Source organism: Lonchura striata, chromosome 1A (genome assembly GCF_050655825.1).
Source record: "Lonchura striata isolate lonStrDom1 chromosome 1A, ASM5065582v1, whole genome shotgun sequence".
Lineage (NCBI taxonomy): Eukaryota > Metazoa > Chordata > Aves > Passeriformes > Estrildidae > Lonchura > Lonchura striata.
Genome location: NC_140741.1, coordinates 63,932,412 through 63,948,803, shown reverse-complemented (window position 1 = coordinate 63,948,803; position 16,392 = coordinate 63,932,412). Strand labels below are relative to the sequence as shown.

Sequence of the window (16,392 nt, the reverse complement as noted above, 5' to 3'; positions counted from 1 at the left end):
AGAAGATTTAGATACAATGTCCTTAGAGACAGTGCTGTGTAAGTCAAGCACAATATTAAAAGACAGTGAAATCTTTAATCTGTGTTAAATATTTTAAATTCATAGATCTGATTCAGAGAAATATCACAGAAGCATCATCAATCCTTTTTCCCTTCTGACACGTATTTTTTATAGCTTTGCTACAGTTTCTGCAACTAAAAATATCCCAAACACTTACAGAAAACAGATGAGACATAAAACTGACCTTGTGGACAGGATCACATGCCATCATTATGCTTACTCCAATAAATACCCCCAAACAGGCCAAGATTAATACCTGCATATATTTAAATTACCACTTTAAAAGAGATTAGGCTTAAGGCATCCCACCTATTCCCAGAGGCATCATGCAGTGATTATTCCTTACAGGTATTTCCAAAGGGAAAACACCTTGTTCAAAAGTACTGAATGTTGTGATAGTGGCATATATATAACCCTCTCCTTTAGTTTCACATTTAGGGCACATAAGCCTTTATTTTCTGTTTAAATGTACTAATCTTCTTAACGGTATAATCAAGCCTTTAATATATAATATTATCAGTTTATATTTAGAAGGAATAACCATCACGTTAGTGGTGATGGACATATCTCTCCATTCATCTGACTGAAATACCCTGGATAAATCTCTTTGCCCAATTCATTTCTGCAGAGACAGCAAGAGGCTTTATTTAATTTAAAAGCATTCAGTTGCAATATATTTATAGTTAATATGTAAAAATCCTGCTTTAAGTTTGAGAAACGTTTCTTTCTTCTTCCATTTCTGATAGGGAAATGTTCCAGTTTGTAGCTTTTAAAGTAACGTAGGCTATAAATTCAACAAAAGGTATTCCTACAGCGAATAGGTCACAAAAACTTAAATTATCTTTGCATCCTTGCAAAGTTAGGTGTTCTTGGAAGGTAAAAATGAGCCTGAGCCCCTAGGTACAAATTTAAGGAAGTTCATATTTAATAGTATCCCAGAACATGATGGGTTTTTTGGTTTTCTTCTTGTTGTTGTTTTGTTTGTTAGTTTTGGGGTTTTTTTTTTCTTTTTTTTTCTTTTTCTTTTTCTGTTCTTTCAGTAGAACTGGAAGATTTCTTAGTAATTCCTAATTCTTGCCCAATATAATACCAGCTTTGCACCACATAAAAAATGCCCCCACCAATACAAAACCTGAGCCAGATCTAAGCCCCTGAAACATGGTCTTTCTGTGAGATATTACAGGGGGATTATAAAACACCAGACAGCAGAGCTATCTTTTGGCACATGACAGGCATTGCATTAGGCCTGCCATGATGCATACATTAAACATAATAAATAGCTGCTATAGACCCAAGTCCCCAAAATACATATTAAGGTCTCTCACATATATTTTCTTGTGGCACCTCCTCTGATTCTGAAGAGCACATTAAATGTTTAGCCACCCAAAATGTAACTATTCATCCTAGCAGCAACCTGATTGCCTGCAACAGAAAAGCTCAAGAAAGAGTTAAATAGACAGCCATTAACAAAGAATATAATGGAACATGCTCTTACATGTATAATTAAAAGAAATGTATTATTATCCTTTAATTATATCTAAAAATTTCCAAATTAATCAAAAATAATGGAGAAAGTGTGATGTGTTATTATCATTGATTCCCGATTTGTCTTAAAGGTAAATACCCATATAAGATACTCATAAGTAAAACCCAAAATTAAAAGGTCCATCAAATTCTGGCCTAGCTAATTACAAAGGCATCAATCTCTCTTTATAACAGAGCACAGTGTTCTTGATGTAAAAAAAGCACAAAGAGGATGAGTCCCCTCTAATTCAAACAAATTACAGCCACTCTGCATGCTAACCATAACAAACACATATTAAATTCAGCAGAAGGGATGAGAATTGAACTGGCATGCAGCTGGAACCTCTTCCAGATCATTTGACCAGGGAATGTTTTTCCCACTGACACATCTGCCCAGCAATGTGGGGGGAAGTCACTACATGGAAGCTGTGGATGCTAAATCTCTGAGCAATGAGCCCAGCATTCTGAAAAAGGAGGGAAGAGGGGGGAAATTTGGATAAGCTGAAAATCTGACTGTTCCCTCACATGTGGTCCTCTCTTCTGCCTCACCTGCCTACACCTGGAGGCCACAGTCAGCCTTGCCCCAGTGCAGCACTACCCCAAGAGGGATGGAAACTGCCATCCAGATGTTCTGCACAAGGAGTTAATTAGGAAAATTTTCAAGAAGAGAGCAGGGTTAAATCTCGTCCCGCTGTCCAAAGATTTTGCTATGTATCTCTCATATTACACAATGCATCAAGGAGCTGTGGGCTGTGCTGGCACTGATCCTCTTCTATGGTGATGACAGTCCTCACCTCCCTGAAGTGCTAAAAGCTGGCACACTCCGAGACAGAACAAGCAATTTTGGTTTGTCAACAATTTGACCATTCTGAAGATTTGAGGTACTATGCTTACTAGCATGTGTATGAGTTCTGCACCTTATAAAAAATCTACATGCTCTAGAGAAAATACATCAATTAGAACAAAAAGTTTCCCTGTTTCTGAGTGTATGTAGAAAATACTTGGTAACTGCAAAAAGTGCAGGCTTTGTAAATCTAGAATGAAAGGTTACTAGTTACAGAGCAAGTCACTAGTGTTTCTTAGCAGTTAGTGAAATGCAATCAAAATAAATATTGTAATGTTACTAATTTTACAATGTGCTTTCTCAAATGGAAAATATTGCAATTAGAAGGAGGATTTGCTCTCTACTGGAATCTCACTAATTGGGCAAAAAGTACTTGGGGGGGAGCTGTTCATTGGGGTTTTGGGCAAGGTCCCAGAAGAAGAGGAGTCAGCATGTAATGCATCACTACCACTGCTCAAAGACAGTTTAGAGTTTAAAAACTCCATTTGTACAAAGAAAACAGCCAGATGCCACGGCATTGGTGTTCTGTCAGTGATGAGTAGCATAAAGGCCCCCTAGCATCTGCTACCACTTGAGGAAACAAAACTTACTTCTCTTTGAGTGAAAATGTCCACAGAAGAATCTGGGCTGCCTGAGGCTGGGGAGGGAGCAGTGCTGCCAGCTCCAGCCAAACCCACACCTTTTCATCTCCGCTGGCTGAGGCAAATTCTGCAAACATCACAGCTCTGCTGAAACTCCTTTGTATTCACAACTGCATTAACTACATGCTGAAGGAAAAGCAGGGCAATAAAGAACACAGGGATCATTTCCCTGAAGGAAATAAACCTGTATCTCTCAGACACATTTTCTATGTCTGCTCTCAGCAGTTCATTTCTGTTTGAGGTGGACAACCTGTAAATATTATTCTGTGAAGAAAAGAGATAATTTTAAAGACATGAAGGTGTCTTTGTCTAGTTCAATGAACCCAAATTCTGTGGATGCACTGCAACAGGTTTTCCAGATCAGAAGCAGAAGTACCCTTTATCTGCAAGACATTACATTGCTGCAGAAAGAAGCAAGTGAGAGATCTCCTCTAAGCCTTTTTTACAAAACACTGAAACACAGAAAAGATTTCTGCTGAAAAAGAAAGCTGAAAAATTACTAGGTGTAAAGGAAAATGTGGTCAAGTTACACATTAGTAGCCACACAGCAACCACAGGTATAATTATAGAAAATGTGAGATTTTTACCTTGGAAATGCTAGTATTGTTACCAACTGCCCTTTGCTGCCTTAAGGAGTGAATTATGATTCTGCAATTTATTTTGGGAACAAACACAAGGAGAGTGGTCTGAATCAGATCTGTGCAGTGGCCGGAAATTAAATGGTCAACTTGTCAGAAGTAGAACTGTTTGATTTTTGGTTCAGTGACCAAAATGAAAAGAAAAAGAAAGAAAAAGAGATCAGCTTGGGCCACCATAAAAGAAGTACTGCGGGATCTGGCACAAAAAAAATAAATTAAAATATCAGTTAGGTCAATATGAAAATCTTCAGTGAACCCAAAGAAATTAGATAAAGACTTTTGTTCAAGCAGAAAAGTCTCATTCCATTTTCTGATTATGCATGTAACTTCTTTTTTTTCAGTCAGTTTCACAATTAAGATACTTTTCCAAAACAAAAATAAGAACAAAGATTTGAAAATAACAATAATATATTTCAAATATTTCACTTCTCCCCATTTTTTATTAAAACTTTTACCAAATTCTATTCAAGTACATTATTAGTTTTTCTCTTTGACAAAATCAGATGACAAATAAATTCACTATGAACATGGAAATTCCAACTAAATAAATTCAGAGAATCACAGAATAGGTTTGCTTGGAAGGGACCTTACATATCATCTGGTTCCAACCCTCCTGCCATGGGCAGGGACACCTTCCACTAGACCAGACTGCTCAAAGCCCCATCCGACCTGGCCTTGAATGCTTTTAGGGATGGGACATCCACAACTTTCATAGAAAACCTGTTCCAGTGTTTCACCACTCTCACAGCAAAGAATTACTTCTTAATATCTAATCTAAACCTGCCCTCTTTCAGTTTGAAGCCATTTCACCTTCTCCTGTCACTACATGCCCTTGTAAAAATCCCTCTCCAGCTCTCTTGTTGGCCACCTTTGGATACTGGAAAGCTGCTCTAAGGTCTCCGCAGAGCCTTATCTTCCCTGGGCTGAACAGACCCATTTTTCTCAGCCTGTCTTCCCAGGAGAGGTGCTCCAACCCCCTGATCATCTCCATGGACCTTCTCTGGACTCACTGCAACAGGTTCAAGCCCTGCTTATGTTGTGAACCCCAGATCTGGATACAGAACTCCAGGTGGGGTCTTGTGAGAGTGGAGCAGAGGGGCAGAACCCCGTCCCTCACCCTGCTGACCACGCTGCTTTGGATGCAGCCCAGGATGTGCTTGGCTTTCTGGGCTGTGAACACACGTGGCCAGCTCACATCCAGCTTCTTATCCACCAGCACCAGCACCCCCAAGTCCTGATCCCAATCTATTGTCCACCCAGCCTTTGTTTGTGCTAGAATAACATCAACTTGAAAAACTGGCTAACAGGGTATCAGCCATCAGCAAATAAACTGTAATACTTAGAATGCATAAAAATATTTGCCAGAGGTTTTGGATCTTTGTACATCTGTATGAGGTTCTTAAGACTACACTTGTTTTGGGCCAGAGTCAGAAGAATTGCTGTACAAAAATGTTTAACACTGAACTTCAGCCAGGGATTCATTTTTCCAAACATCTAGGAACTAATTTTCTAAGCACTTTTAAATACTGATCCTTTGATTTTGACACCTGGCATACCTACAAACTTCTGCACTGCAAGGCTGGACAACCAGGATCTTCTCCTTGGCCAGTCTGGCTGTTTTGTTTCTCTCTGCAGTTCTTGCTATAATAATAATTTCATCCAATGTCCAGATGAATGTGTCTAATTCTGGAAGGAGCGTTGTTTTTTCCTAGCGATTCATTTCCCTTGTGAGATAGGAACACTGGAAGGTTATTGTGTGCTGGAAATCACAGATTGTTTATCCAGAAAGATAAATATTATCTATATTTCTAGTTTTTTCCTATGCATTGTATTGTCCTGGAGAGCAGTGGGAACAGTGGAAGGCAAATGGCAGAGACCTTGCCAAGCCCCGTGATGTGATGAATGACTTCTCACATCCCAGGGCCTGACGTGAAGAGAGGCCACAGAGGGTCACACCTCTGTTTGCAGACATTAAAAAGGCTGACCACCCACCCATTACCTTCATTTCTAGCACAGGAAGAGCTCTTCCTTGCAGGGGAGCTCCCCCCTGAGATCCACATGGGAAGACACAGCTCTTCCATTAAGTATTTCCCTGCAAGAACACAGGCCTCCTGCCCAGGAAAGACGATTTTCTGCATCCTCACTATCTCATTTATGAATATTCTACCAGAACTGTTGAACGATATGACCACAAACTACTCTCAGCCATAGAGAAAAACATATTCTCAGATTTCAATCTTCTGAGCAGAGAGTGTTGTGTACTTTCTCTTTTCCCATTTCCTTCCCTCCTCTTTATTATCACATGCACACGGACAGACAGTCAACTTTCACTATTCCTTCATACATTCCAGGGAGCAACTTACATGTGCCTCTTGGGGACAATGAATATGAAAATTCCTTCAAATCCTACATGGAGCAGGAGCTGCCTGCAGTTGGGATGCAGCAGGATGAGAAGGGGAAAACAGCATTTGTTTCTGGATGCATGCCTGTGCATGAAAGGGAGATTGCTTGATGGATTTCCCTGTATAGAGTTTTTTTTCTCTGCCAACTTTTGATTATCTAACTGCACTCTTGAATATTACACTGGAGAGATGGAAAGAGGGAAACAGTGAGGTCTCTTATTCTGTGTGCTTTTCACCAGCTGGACCACTCAGTGTACAGCCACATTGCAGCCAGGGTCTGGAAGAGGACATGGGATAGGTGCCAGCATCCAACCATCCATGTCAGCAAGGAATGGAAAGCCACAGGCACAGCTGGAGCTTGGGCTAGCAGGCAGACCCTTTTCTTGTCTCAGCTCTCTCAGATCATACCTGTTTATTTATGAAGCTACCCTTCAAGCAGACATGGGGAGGAATAAATAATCGTCTCATCTGAGCCAATCAAAATTTTGCTAAGCGTGATGCAAGGGCTCTTAGCAGTTCAGCTCAGTCTGGTTTATAGCTCAGTTCCCTCAGGCCAGTGAGTTTCCCCCAGTCCCTGTCTCCTGTGGGGAAGCAGTCACACACCCATACATGTGAGCAGAAGCCATTCTGGGAAACACACAGAGACCTTCCGCCCCATCTCTGAGGATTAATGTGCTCACCCTGCCGCAGCACTCCAGTTCCCCTCCTGCTGTATCTTGCAAAAGCAAAGAGAGAAACCAGCATGGCTGGTTTCCACGCAGAGAAACCCTGCATGGCTGCGTGCCCCAAGGCTTCTGCTCCAGGAGAGACACAGCAACAGTTTCACACCTGGCTTCACAAATATGTCCAACACCCAACCAGCCCCAACACCCAGAAGGTTGAGCTTATTAATAAAGCTTCTCATCTAGCAAAACGAAATAAAATTTTACTCTGGGCATCTCAGTCAAATACTCTGCACTGTCCCTTGGAGCTGCTCCCTCCGAGCAGGCAGAAAGGAGGAGGTGATGGGGGTGAAAGCATGCAGAGCCACCATGCATCTGATGCTCCCCTGCTGGCAGCCAGCCCCTCAGCCAGGAGCTGGGGACAGGCTGTCCCCAGGCAGGCACACCCTCCTGGCAGCAGAGCAAGGTGTCCCCTCAGAGGGTCTGTGGGGAGCACTGGTCCCACTGCAGGGCTGGACACACACTGGGATGTTTGTCACCCCAGAGCACGGGGAACCGGGACAGAACTTGGGCAGGCACTGAAGCACTTGCACAGTACAGAGAGAAACCTGCAGCACATAAAACTTTAGGAAGGTCAATGTAGAAGTCTGAAAGAAAGTGGGGAGAAGTGGGATGTAAGACAGGGTAGTGTAAGGTAAAGCTTGCACCTGAAGGGAGATGGATTCCTTGTCTGCTGTCACTCAGGGCTCCTGCAGATTGAACTTCAATAGATGCAGTCTGGAGAAGTGCCATTGATTTCACTTCCCAAGGAGATTCTTGTGAAACTCTCACAACCAATATCAATATCAAAGTGCTAGAGAGGAGCAGAGAACAGCCATTTCTGTTTTGGTCCCAGAATGGAAAAATATGGCAAGAGGGGTGTTATAAAGACTGTAAAAAAGTCTTCACTTTGGTATAAGAGCCTTTGGGAAAGTGCCTGAACTCCTTTCCTGCTCCCCATCAACTTTCACAAGTCACTCATGCCCATCTCCCCCTGTTTTCTTGACTGAGATGTTCACATAAAAGACATTGTTTACAGCAGGTCATGAGGAAACACTAAAAGGTAGCAGCCAGTGATGTTCTGATTCCCTGGGAAGACCAAGGATCCCCCTCAGGGGACAGAGAGGAGCCTTGGGGAGATCTCTTCCAGCAAAAAGCACATCACAGAACAGCTTCCCCCAGCAGAAAGCCATGCTGACAGCAGCAGGACAAGGACGGAGAGCCAACAGCCACAGCGCAGGGAGCCCAGAGTGACGCAGGTGATGCTGGGGCTGGTGACACAAAGGACAAGCCCACAGGTGCCTCAGCCTGCAGCTAAGCTGAGCCCAGCTGCCAGGAAACACTGATGCCACAGAGGCAGCAGCCGCTCCAGATGGTGGCAGGAGACAATGGCAGGGAGCCTGTGGCTCTGTGCCTGGCCGCTGGGTGCCATCCCCAGCCCCAGCAGGACCTCTCCAGCTGCAGGACAGAATCATGCCTGATCCTGGACTGTAAAATAACCAGGTACAAACCCTAATGCCCCCACAAACCCCAGTACTCCCTCTTTATGTGGGATATATGCACCTCCAACGTGGTCTTATTTAAGGCAGAGGTTTAGTGAGAGATACATTAAACCAAAACAAAGTTTTCAAAAAACCTTGACCCTTCTGTTCCTTTTAGGAAAAGAGTAAAATGTGTAGCTGTGGGACACATCTGAGCACTGAAGGGACCTGGAGAAGGTCCTGTGGGCATAGACCTGACAGATCTCTGATTCCATGATGCCATGTCCATTGGCAGAGCCCAGCAGGAATTGGGTGACACATGCTATGGTTTTCAGTTTCCAGAACTGACCTAAGGGAAGGAGGAATGGAGGAAGACTACCTGCCTAACATGAAGGAATTGTCTTGACAACCCAGGAAGGTCTTTCCCCATGCAATCTGCCAGTGTGCTTTGACAGATGTCAAAGACTGCACTTTCAGGGTTTGTCCTATGTTTATGCCAGAGGTGAGTCCCAGCTGGTGGAGGAAAAAAAGGTGGGAATTACACAAACATTCCAGACACACATTGCACTCTGTGCACCTTTCATGCCCAATGGAAAGGCAGGAAATGTTAAGACAAAGAAAGGAAGCATGTTAGAAAGACTGAACCTTTCATCAGAGACTATTGAAATTCTCATAACAAGGGCTTATTCTCAGAGGTAAGACAGTGCCATTTCCTTCCCTCTCCATGCAGCAAACACTCATGACAAATCTAAACCACAGCTGTAGGGTATGAGACACACAGTGCAAATAAAGGTTCCATCTGAATCCATCCTAGCTGCATCACCACAGGTATTATCAGATCAGATCAGATCAGATATTATCACAGAAATATCAGAAAATGATACTTCAACCAGTCAATATGCAAATACTGCACCATCATAAAAAGCTATAGAGTTTCAAAAGAAGTGGCTTCCAAAAATCCAGATCAAGGCAATAATAAGGAAAATGAGGAATTATGCCAGACTGACAGTCTCAGCCTGTTCCACCTAATGAACTAACAAATGTTTGGTGGAATAATCAGTGCAGAAAATGGAGAAATGTCCACATTTGTACACACCACCATGCCAAAGTAACTGACTTATAAATCAATTACTGGTCACCTTTGGTCTTGAAGGTTTATCTCTTGTTACATATACATACACCTATTTATATATACATACATACCTATTTATCTACAATTACAAATATTTATTTATAAGAAAAATACATGTTAGAAATTTCTACTTAAAAGCAGTTTACATGGGCAGATTTTGGCAATGAATACCTCTGGACACAGAAATATCTCTGGACTCAGAAAATATGTGCAACATTCTCACTTAAACAGTATTTTTGCATCCTTTAACCACGTACAGGTTTCTTTTATTCCTTGACTCCAGTGCTGGGTGGCATTCCATAAGAAAGGTTCACACACACATGCCAGCCCCCCTCATGCCTTGGGCAGTGAACTCGTTGAGGCAGAGATCATTTTTTCATGTCCCCAGCCCAGCCTGCCCTGCACGGACCCACAGTACCAACAATGCCGTGTCTGTCCCACACTCAGATGTCACCTCACAAATGTGGGTCACCCAGCACGCCATGCTGGCTTTGATTTCTCTTATTTGGGGCAATCAAGTCTTCTTTGCAGGGGGGAGCAGCCCCCTGATGAGGGGAGAAAGGATTTATCCGGAGATTACATCTCTTCGGCAAATTTGCAAGAAAGGCTCATTTAGGCCTTCGTGGACCTTCTACCTCCTTTCATCAATCCCGTGCCTGACCACATCTTTGGCTGGGCCATCTGCTGGTGCTTATGATGCCCACAAATTAGTGATAACAGCCACAACCATTGAAATTGAACATCTTACACAGTCTGTAAGAGGCTGTCAGTTGTGAACTCGCCTACCTTTTTCTTTTAAAGCTGGCACTTTTCATCAGTTTAAGCACAATGCTTTAAAATTTGCAAATACACATGACATGAACTTTCGGGCTACACAAGAGCTTCAGAAATATAGGCAATGCACTGGTCAACATCAAGACCTAGAAACTCATACTGCCTCAATAACATACTAAGTAAGGCTCAGATCTGAGAAATTCAAACAAGTCGCAGTACTCATAAATCAGCCTTCGTTTTGCAAAGCTCACTTTATGCAAGAAAATCCGAAATACAGCAGAGCAGAGTCAGGGTGCACTCTGGAGGCTCTGGTGGATGAAGGCATTTTTAGTAAATGCTGACCCAAGATGAAATTTTTATGTGCTATGAAACCCTTATGCAGCTGCAAGATATAACTAGGGACCTCAGAGGAAAGGAGAGACTTGAAGATCAAGGGTCTTCCCCATTCCTAATAGCTCCCTCTCCATTGCTACCTATTGCCAGACTAAGGTTTTTAATGTAAGGGTCCCTCAAGAGAAGAGTTCTAAAATAATCCCTGGCACTAACTGGACTCCAATGAGTAAAAATTTTTTCACACTTTAATTTCAAACAGAAACTGATGGAAGTCTCCATTCTTCCAGAGATCAGAGGAGGGTGTAAGTGGGTAAGATGAAAGGTTTTGAGGGAATAGCCTGCAAAAGACTCAAGAAGCTGACCTGTTTCTTGGGCTGATGATGGAAAACAGAGATGCAAATCTGCTCTTCTGTTACCACAGCATTAACATCACTTCCTGTGCATTATTCACTTCTACTGACTCACTAAAATCTTCAGTATACCTGGTACAGAAAGTATCCATGCCTGAGTTTCTGCCACTCAGTTACAACCCTGATTATACCTCAAGCAGCATCAGTACATAAATTCCAGGTTTTTCTTCCCTTCCTTCGTGTCAAACTCAAACATGTTTTTATTTAATAATCATCTGAATAACAAGAATTTACAACGAAAATGCCCATCAGAAGTGTAAGTAATCCTAATGAAAATAGGTACTAAGTCACAATCTGTATTTCTAATATACAGTGGTTAGCAACGAAGGTGGAATTGGACAGACTTTAAAAAACTTTTATCAGTGCTGAAAGAGTGAACAAATACCACTTAAAATAGTTGAAAACTATTTTTTTTACAACCTATCACAACAACCATTCTAGACAATATACAGTATATCTAAGAATAGTAGCAGTCATAGATGGAAACTGATAACATTTGGGGACTGAAGGTTAAACCGTTCTCAAAAAAAAAAAAAGGAACAATGGAGAGTGAAATAGAAATTCAAGTCCCATTAAAGAAAACTATTTTAAGGGCAGAATGATGAGTTTTAACATCAATCATGGGAAAACAGTTCAAAGTTTTTCTTAAAAGATCTAAATTTGAAACCTTGGGAAAAAGGAACTGTTTGCAGTGACAGAAAAAAAAAAAAAAAAATTAAGAGATTAAAACAAATACAGTGTAAAGATAATCTGTTTGTATTTTTTAAACACTACAAATCTGACTGTTCATTTTGAGCTTTCTGTGATTAAGGTCAGTAAAGACTCAATGTTCAGTCAAGTTTATCCTTATTTCTTTATGCAGTTCTAATGTACTTATCTGCCTGTAAATCATGGTACATGCTTTGAAAGTACATTGACATGGATTTAAAAAATCAACTGCAGATTGCAAATAAACCTAGAGTTGTATAAAAATTTTCAATTTGTACTGGTTTGGGCTTGATCTTTTTTTTTTTTTTTAAGAAATTATATTCTACTCTGCATATTACAGAGGAAAACCAGTGAGAAAGCCAAAAGAGGATCATCCTATCTACCAGGAAAGCTACAAGCAAGCCAGGCAAGCCCTGATGCTGCTCCCTGAACACGCAGCCACCCCTTGGCTGAAAGGAAGCTGAGCAGGTGCCTACATTAAACCAGTGCACACTTTGTCAGTTTGCATTTGAGCAAGCTCATAAGTGCTTTGCCAGCTCAAGGACTTAATTACATTTGAAATAATCTAATTCAAGGAATAAAAGTCTGCCAAAGGTAATAAAATTGTTTGCTGATGTATCAAGTCAGTCCTCTTATATAAAAGAGTATATTTATATGCAACATGGGTCCGGACCTATTCAATCATTTGCAGGAGTAGGGCCAAATCCGGACTAATTTTAAGTATCTGGGGAAAAGTGCTAAATCGTAATTTATCTAATTTAACTATGCAAAGTAGGAAATATTATTGCCTTTGTTTTACTTATGAAATTCAGAGACACAGGGAAATAAAATGCCACATTCAGGGTGCCAGAGAAGCCACTTGCAGAAGCTCTTGTGCTTCCCAGGCAAGTGTCTTCTGCAACACATGCTGCTCCTCTCCCGTCGCGTTGGGCAGCACAAGGCAGAGTGGGCAAAGGGCCGAGAGCCCCTGTCACAGCTCCACTGGCTGCACAGTGGTTTGACTCCCCCTCTGAGTGCCCAAGGAAATGTCTAAACAAATTAGCAGAAAGTCGGTGGCTGATTTTTTTAATCATAATTTTTTCTCATCCAGCCCTTGGCATATGGTTTCATCCAATTCCCTCCTCTTTGAACTTGACGTTCTTGGATGCTGCTGGCACCTGTTCTTGTAGAATGAAGGGGCACTAAAACAGGGCCTCACTGGAACTTGCAAAGATTCAGAGCATTTTAATATACTCTCTGAGCAGGTGAATTTTCATTGTACATGTGTAAATCTCCCTTTGTCCTGTGCTTCTGTGAAGCATATCAAAAACCCTGCTCTGCATCCCTGCAAGACCACCTTTAAAGTTTTATTTTTAAATGATAAATTCTCAACCAGTACAGATTGGCATTTTTCAGCATCATTAAATTGTATTATATAAAACTCCATGTTTCTTTGAATTATTTCTTCAGATTGTATACTCTGGGTTTGGTTTTTTTTTTTTCTTGTGCTATATTTAACATTGATAATTTTTATATTTTAAAATATTCACATATTGCAAAATATCTAACTGATTAAATGTGCTTAGTTCAAGAATATGTCTGATGCACTGTGCATAGCAAATAGTCATGGTTTGGCATGGGTAGGTTTTTTATCAATGCACAAATTTGAGAAGAAATCACCGTTGCAAGTTTGATATGAATTAGGAGTCTGGCTCACACCGGGGTGTACCTACACCTTGCACTGTGTAAACAAGTTAGTTTTCAAGTTCGGCTGGTGGATTTCCTTCTGTGTTCATGCTTTGAACGCGTCCGATTTCTTTACACTTGCTGAGCACGGTGCTTTAAAAGCCACGGCGAACTGTCTGTGCTGGGGCAGCGCCGGGGCCGGGGCAGCGGCGGCTCCGGGCGGGAGCGGAGCTCTGCCCGGGGCAGCGGCGGCTCCGGGGCGATGCTCCCCGAGCGGGCCGGGACCGCGGGACAGCAGCGGCAGCTCCGCAAAGCCCGAGAGCGGACAGGCACAAATCCCACGGCGCGCACAGGGAGAGCCAAAGGCGCCGCGTTTTGCTCGGTCCGACGCAGAACAGCGACGGCAAACCCGCCCCAGGCCACCTGAAAGGCGCGCAGCTGGGGCGCTGCTCCGCAACTGGTGCTTCAAAATTCAAACACCCTTTTCAAAGGGCGAGCGGCACAAGAGCATCCCCGGAGAAACACCCTCTGTCCCTGCTCCTCACCATGCAGGACAGCCCCACAGCCCTGCCCGCCGCGCTCCCGCTGCCCTGCCCGCCACAGTGCTCCGTCCCTGGACCAGCCAAGAGGCTGAAACACGGGCTGAAGGCTGAAAAGGGCAGCAGCGAGGAAGGGGATGATTCTGACATTCATGGGGTTGAAATATAATGTCAAAAATCCAGCATTTAAAATAGTGCGAAATGAAAAGCCCAGCTTGTTTTTTTCCCCTCTGCACATCTGTGGTTCAGCAGGTTGAATGCAATTTACCTAACCTGAGAGTGTATTATGGTCCGTAAGATCTCAGGTTCTGAGGAAAAAAATTATCTGGTGAAGTCATAAAACTTACATATGTGGGTTTTCAGAAAGGTAACTAGTATTTTAAAATAAAAAGTTTCCTATGAATTAAAGCTTGCAGATAGACAAAACGTCAGGATGCCTTATATTGTGTGAAAATGAGTATTTCATGCGTTTGGGGGTAAACCCAAATAAATGTCTTTACGGTAACCATTTCAATTAGAATCTTCACATAACTCAACTATTCAATAATTTACCTGAAGCTTAAATTTTGAGCTGGAACATATCAAAGTCAGAAGTTTAATTCCATCTTTAGTCAGGGTACCTGCTTTCAAGCAAGGTGTTTGAAATAAACATTTGTTGTCATTTTCTCTGAATTCCAATTGCCTGCTGCAGAATTAGTTGTTATTATTCTGTAGCATTGCAAACTCCAAACAGACACAAAGAGAGAAGAAGGGTTAGCGAATATAGCCTTAAGCAGTCTCCCACCGTTATGAATTAAAAAATGTTTCCCACATGGAAGTTTACACAGAGAAGTGGTGATGTGGCTGTTGCACCGCGCAGTGCTGGTTTCCAGGAGCACTCTGCGGCCGAAAGCAGCTTCCCACAGCAGTGTACCTGCCTGCGAGGCCCCACTCAGCCCTGGGCTGTGCCCCTCTCCCACGAAGAGGAGACACTACTTCGTCAACAACTTTGCCTATTCTTTCTTGTTCACTCTCGTCCGCCTGGGCGCTTACGAAAAGTAGGGGTTTTTTTATTAATTCTGGGCAAGACCTTCCATCTCCAAAGCTACCTGTGAGTGCCTGACCCCCGGCTGTCGCCTCCGGCCCCTGCAAGGGAGCAACAGGCTGGCCGACCGCACCGGGCACATGGCGGTGGCACATCGCGGCGGCCCGATGGCACCGCCAGCTGCGGCACCGCGCAGCCCCTAGGAAAGGGTGATGCGCTCCGTGCTCCGAAAGCCGCTGAAGTGGGAAAGGGACAGACTGCCAGCGGCTTGTGAGGCTCTGGATCCGGCCCAGGGCCGGCTGAGGAGCGGGACTCGGAATTTCCTCCGCTGCGGGCTGCGCCTGGCGGGAGCCGCGCCGGGACGAAGCGGCGCTGGGACGGGGCGCGGGCGGCGGTCCCGGCGCCCGGGGCAGGTGAGGACGGTCCCGCACGGAAGGAAGGGCTGCTCCGCCGAGCCCGCACCGGGGCTGCCCTGGAGCACGGCACACGACCGCGTGGGTCCCGTCCAGGGGCCCGCTCTCCCCCGCCGCTTTCCCCCCCGCGGGAAACTCCGGGGCCGCCCGGGGACGAGCAGCGCCGAGCACGGCGGGCGCCACCACCTACCGTGGTACTCCTGGCCAGGCACGTAGGCGGCGGGGTTGCCCGCGATGTGGAGGGCGATCAGCACCTCGCCCTGCTCGCCGTCGCCCTCGAGCTCGCCGTGGTGGGTGCAGAGGAAGAAGAAGGGCGAGAAGCGGGCACGGGGGGCAGCCGCCCGGCCCGCCGCCAGCAGGGCACCCAGGGCGGCCAGCAGGCAGGGCCAGCCCCCGGGGACGCCCCGCCGCCGCTCCATGCTGCTGCCGCCGGCGCCGCTGGGGCATCCAGGGCACGGCGGGGCCGGCGCGCCGCTCCGCTCCGCGCCGCGCGGGACGGGGCGGGACGGGGCGGACGGGGCGGGCGCTGCCCCCCGCCGCGGCCCGCGGGACTTCGCGGGGAGGCGGGCGCGGGGCGCGGAGCGCAGCTCGGCGAGGGCAGGGGCGGCCCCTCCGCGCCCGACGAAGGCTGCGCCGTCCCCGCCTGCCGCTGCCGGGGTGCGGGGCACGGAGCTGGGAGCGCGAGGGCTGGGAATAATTTATTTCCCCCGGTGCCGGGGTGGGAGGGAGGGGAAGGTCCCTCCCCTCCTCCTCCTCCTCCTCCTCCTCCGCCGCCGCCGCCCGCTCCTGCTGCTCCTCGCTCTGCGCGCCGGTGTGCGGTGCTGCCGCCGCGGACACGGGGGCTGCGAGCGGGGCTCTGCTGCCCGCCCTTTGTCTGCCGCCGGGTCCCTGTCCCTGCCCTCTCCCTGCCCTTGCGGCCGTGACCCGGCTTCTGCCCCTGGCTCTGCTCCCGGCTCCAGCCCCTGCCCTTGCCTCGGTCTCTGTGCCTGCCCTTGCCCCTGCCCCTGCCACTGTCTCAGCCCTTACTCCCCACCCTGACACCTGACTCCCTGATCCTGCTCCCTCCTTTACTTGTCTCTGTCTCTCAGCCTCCACCCGAATGT

The 16,392-nt window shown here is 45.3% G+C and overlaps 1 protein-coding gene across 2 annotated transcripts in view; it reads right to left on the bottom strand.

Annotated features, from left to right (window-relative positions):
* The window catches only part of RELN (reelin), a 277,153-nt gene extending 261,424 nt beyond the window's left edge, over positions 1-15,729 (bottom strand). The window contains exon 1 of one of the 2 annotated variants that reach the window (XM_077783642.2): positions 15,480-15,729. In XM_077783642.2, the coding sequence (XP_077639768.1) occupies positions 15,480-15,708 (229 nt within the window). In that variant the 5' untranslated portion in view covers positions 15,709-15,729. The remainder of the gene's footprint in view (positions 1-15,479) is intronic. The other variant, XM_031507057.3, reaches the window with a different exon arrangement.
* Positions 15,730-16,392: the final 663 nt, after the last annotated feature.